Source organism: Quercus robur, chromosome 9, assembly GCF_932294415.1.
Source record: "Quercus robur chromosome 9, dhQueRobu3.1, whole genome shotgun sequence".
In the NCBI taxonomy this organism is placed as follows: domain Eukaryota; kingdom Viridiplantae; phylum Streptophyta; class Magnoliopsida; order Fagales; family Fagaceae; genus Quercus; species Quercus robur.
This window is the reverse complement of record NC_065542.1, coordinates 47,456,921-47,460,777: the sequence shown is the minus strand read 5'-3', so window position 1 is coordinate 47,460,777 and position 3,857 is coordinate 47,456,921. Positions and strand designations below refer to the sequence as shown.

Genomic DNA, 3,857 nt, shown 5'->3' with positions numbered 1-3,857 from the left:
CGGGAGAATCTTCTTTCTGCTCGGGCTGAGGAGGAGGAACCTCAATGGTAGAGTCTGTGGCAGGATCCTTAGCCACATCAGACACAAGGACGGCATCAGGCACCGCCAGGTCTTGCTCCGAAGCGACTTGGGCTTCATCAGGACTAGCTCGGATCTCCGGAGGATAGAAGATGCTCTCGGGCAGCCTTAGGGCCGAATCCGCAGGAACTCCTGCAGCGTCGAGAGCATGAGCCCATGAAATGTCGCAGTACTCTCTGCACACCTCAGGGATCTCCTCAGACAACCTGGCCTCCGTCTCTTCGGCCCCGAGCTAGCGGGCAGCATTCTTCTCAGCCTCTGTGGCCTCTCGGATCAGCTGGGCCTCCTCTTTTACCAGCCTCAGCTCATCCTCTACCTTTTGCAGGGCGGTCCTGAGATCCTGCACTGCCTGCCTCTCGGTGTTAAGGTTAAGCTGAGCCGTGTACAGTTGTTTGCGCTGGTCCTCTGCCTGATCCTCGGCACTCTTCAAGCCAGCCTCTGCACTTTTACGACGGTTCTCCGAATCCTTGAACTCAGCCGTGAGTTTAGTGTGATCATGCCTGAGGGACCCCAAGGCTTTCTCCACCTCTGTCCGAGCCTGGGTCTCAGCCTCAGCCAGATTGCGGCTATTACGGCAAAACTCCTCAGCCACAAAGACCTGCTGAGTAATCTGCGGACAAAACAAGAGCGTCCTTAAAAGAAAAGTATATAATCTAACAGGAGCAAGTAAATGGACAAAGCAGTAAAAGGATTACTTACCAGCGCGAGATCCCTTTTAAGGGATAGGAAGAGCTCGGACTGAGTGCACCGCCTGTAGGCCTCCATGTCCCGAGGAAGAAGTAGGGGCTGCTCTAAGGCCTCCGCCACGTACCCTGGCCGGCCACGATTATACTCTCGGACCGAAGCAGTGTAAGGAATGGCGAGCCCATCCAGCTCCAACTTTGGGTCCCATGGACGAGGGGCAGTGCGCACTTCAGCAAGGTTCCCCTCATCCCTACTGTCCGAGGAGGTGCCCCTTCTGCTCCTTGGCGCCCGTGTGGTTTTCTGCTGCTTGGCCGGCTGGACAGCCACCTCGCCTTCCTCAGGCGTGTCCACCGGCCTCTTCTTCTTCAGGTCCAGATTAACCTTAAGGCCAGGGTCCGAGACACCCTGGGGGACCACCGGGGGAAGGGTCTTGGCCTGAGATGGAGTTGGCCCCTTCGAAGATTGACCCTTTGGTGACTGACCTTTCCCCTTGGAGGACATCAACTCCTTCAAGGACTTCCCTTTTCCTGCCATGGGCTCGGCCTCTTCGTCTGAGGTATCGTCCGAGCAGATAACGATTGGGGGAACACCAACTGCAGAATGTCAGTCCTGCTTGGCTTCAGGATTGGAAGACTCCCCTAAAAGATTTTGCTGAATTTCCTCCTCGAAGTAAAACTCGTCTATTTCTGCCTCAAGAGAAAGACGGGAAGATTCAGTTTCTTCTTCAATCAGAGCAGCCGCGCCAGGCTCATTTACCGGAGGAAGCTGCTCCGCTAAGTAAGGATTCCTGACCCCAGGCAGCACTACTGGTGGCAAATCGTGTGGAGCTAGGAACCCGTTTCGGGACACGTCAATCCTAGCCAACCTCGGACTGCCCGCCCTTATAGCGTGACCGATTGCCTGGAAAGCACTGCTCAGAGGTTGATAGCCCAAAACCAGATGGGCCGCACGCAACTGTCCGTCCCCGGTAACGTAAATCTCCGACCTGAGAAGATAATTCAGCGCTGGCACATTCGTAAGGTCTATCCGAGGAGCGACGTGAATTTTGTCTGCAAACAACCAAGAAAAGTGAGGTCAGATCATGAAATTTTCCAATTACAAAGAAAGCCAGAAAAAATAACCCCTCAACACTAAATCCTTTCCCCAAAAAGGATCAATCCTAAAAGCGCCGCACCTGGGTTTCCTGCCCGAGTTGGACAGTGAATACCGTCGAACCACTCCCCAGAAGCAATGAGGAAGTCATCCTTCACGGTCTTATTGGAAACTGGAAGACAAGAGATCAACCTAACGACCTCGTTCCGGGGTTTAAGATAATACCCATCATCCCCGAGGCGGTGGCATTCGTACAAATAAGCCACATCATGCCAAGTGAGGCCTAGATTCATCCGCTCGTTTAAGACATCTACACAGCCTAGTATCTTGAACATATTTGGGGCACACTGATACGGCGTCAACCTATGGTTGAATAGGTATTCCCTTGTGATCCTGCGCATGGGAAGTGTCATCCCTCCCTCTATGAAAGCAATCATGGGGATAACAACTTCTCCCTCAACTCTATCGGTCAATATTCCTTCAAGAGGACAGTGTCGCAGCCAAACCCTCGGGGGAATGTGGTATTTAGCCCTAAAGGCTTCCATAGCGGCAGGAGTTTTTACTAATTTTTCGAATCTACCCATCTGAACTGAACTGAGGAAATGAAAGTAAAGACTGAAAAGAAAAGTAGAGTCCGAGGAAGGAATTGAAACGGAGAGAAAGGCGAAATGTACTGGTACCTTCACAAAACGCTCAAGGGGACGCCTGGGAATCTCTCTTGGACGAAGCGCTTCACAAGAACGGCTACGGCGGCGTAACGGACGCAAGTGTTCGTATATCTCTGGGATTCGATGGAGTTCTCTGGAGCCTTTTGGGGTTTGAGAAATGCAGATGAAAAAAGAAACTGAACCCCGCTGACGTCTTATATAGCAGGGAGGAGAGAGAAAAGATCATCCCCGCCTAGAAATACGGGAAGAAACGATGGCCGTTCGATCCACGCCAAGCCGTTGGATGAAGGGAACATAACGCCTCCAGAAGTTAATGGCCACGTCTCGTAAATTGTAGCGCGTCAAAAGTAACGGTCCGCATGCGCGCCCCACGATCTCCTTATTTCCCTCCACTCACAAATATCAAAACCCCGCTTTTCTCCTCGGAGTGAGGTTAAAACCGCAGTTTTGAGGGGCTATTGTGGGGGCCGGCCCAAAAATGATGGGCTATTCCAAACTCAGGCCCGTCCGAGGAGCGTACTATCCGAGGAAGAGCCTCGTATGCAGCATTACCCAATCCCAGCAGCTCCAAGGAAACCCGTCCGAGAAGTAATTCGTCCTCGGACATCACGAAGCCCAGACGAGAAACTCTGCTCAGCCATTTCAGCTCACCTTCCCCAACATATAAAACGAATTAAATTCAAAATATCTCACGGAAGGCTACCACCACATTAATTGCGCCCCAACCACCCTCTTGGCCGCATTAATGAGGAAAAGACTCCTGAACAGTACCGCCTTGGCCTCTGCAACTCACAAAGGGTCTGATGAGGGCGTCTGATGGGACAGGTGCTCGAGTGGATGTTTGGATGACTAACAGGTGTAAGGCTGGGATGAAAAGAAGAAAAATATATAATGTAGTGAAGTCCCTCAAAGAAGGGACAGCAGAATTGTAAGAGGAACAAAAGAAATAAAATCATACTTGAGGAATCCTTCTTTGCGTTCTTATTTCCTTTCTGCAAACAGTACACTACATGCATTAGACCTGCTAGTTTCACTGAGGCCAAGTTCTTTAACCCATTCTCTACAAGTATTTATTGTGGATTGTGCTTTGGGTCAAGGCCTGATCAACAGAAGTTGGGCCAGAAAAATCGTGCAACCACATTATTATTATTATTATTATTATTATTATTATAGAATTAAAAGTAATCTCAAAATAGTATATTAATATTAACTGGTATTAAAATATATCGTTCCACTTACTATGGCTTCCAATACAAAATTGACTCTCACTCCAAATTAGGATAGGCTGGTCCTGACCTTTTGTAATGTGAACTTTTGTGTTTTATATATGCTGAT

At 49.9% G+C, this 3,857-nt stretch overlaps 1 protein-coding gene across 1 annotated transcript; it reads right to left on the bottom strand.

Moving 5' to 3' along the window:
- Positions 1 to 310: 310 nt before the first annotated feature.
- Positions 311 to 1,296, bottom strand: LOC126701130 (uncharacterized). Its single transcript, XM_050399262.1, has 3 exons — positions 1,180 to 1,296; positions 778 to 1,125; positions 311 to 688 (listed from the first exon to the last, which is right to left on the bottom strand). The coding sequence occupies exons 1-3, from the start codon at positions 1,294 to 1,296 to the stop codon at positions 311 to 313; spliced, it is 843 nt and encodes a 280-aa protein (XP_050255219.1).
- Positions 1,297 to 3,857: the final 2,561 nt, after the last annotated feature.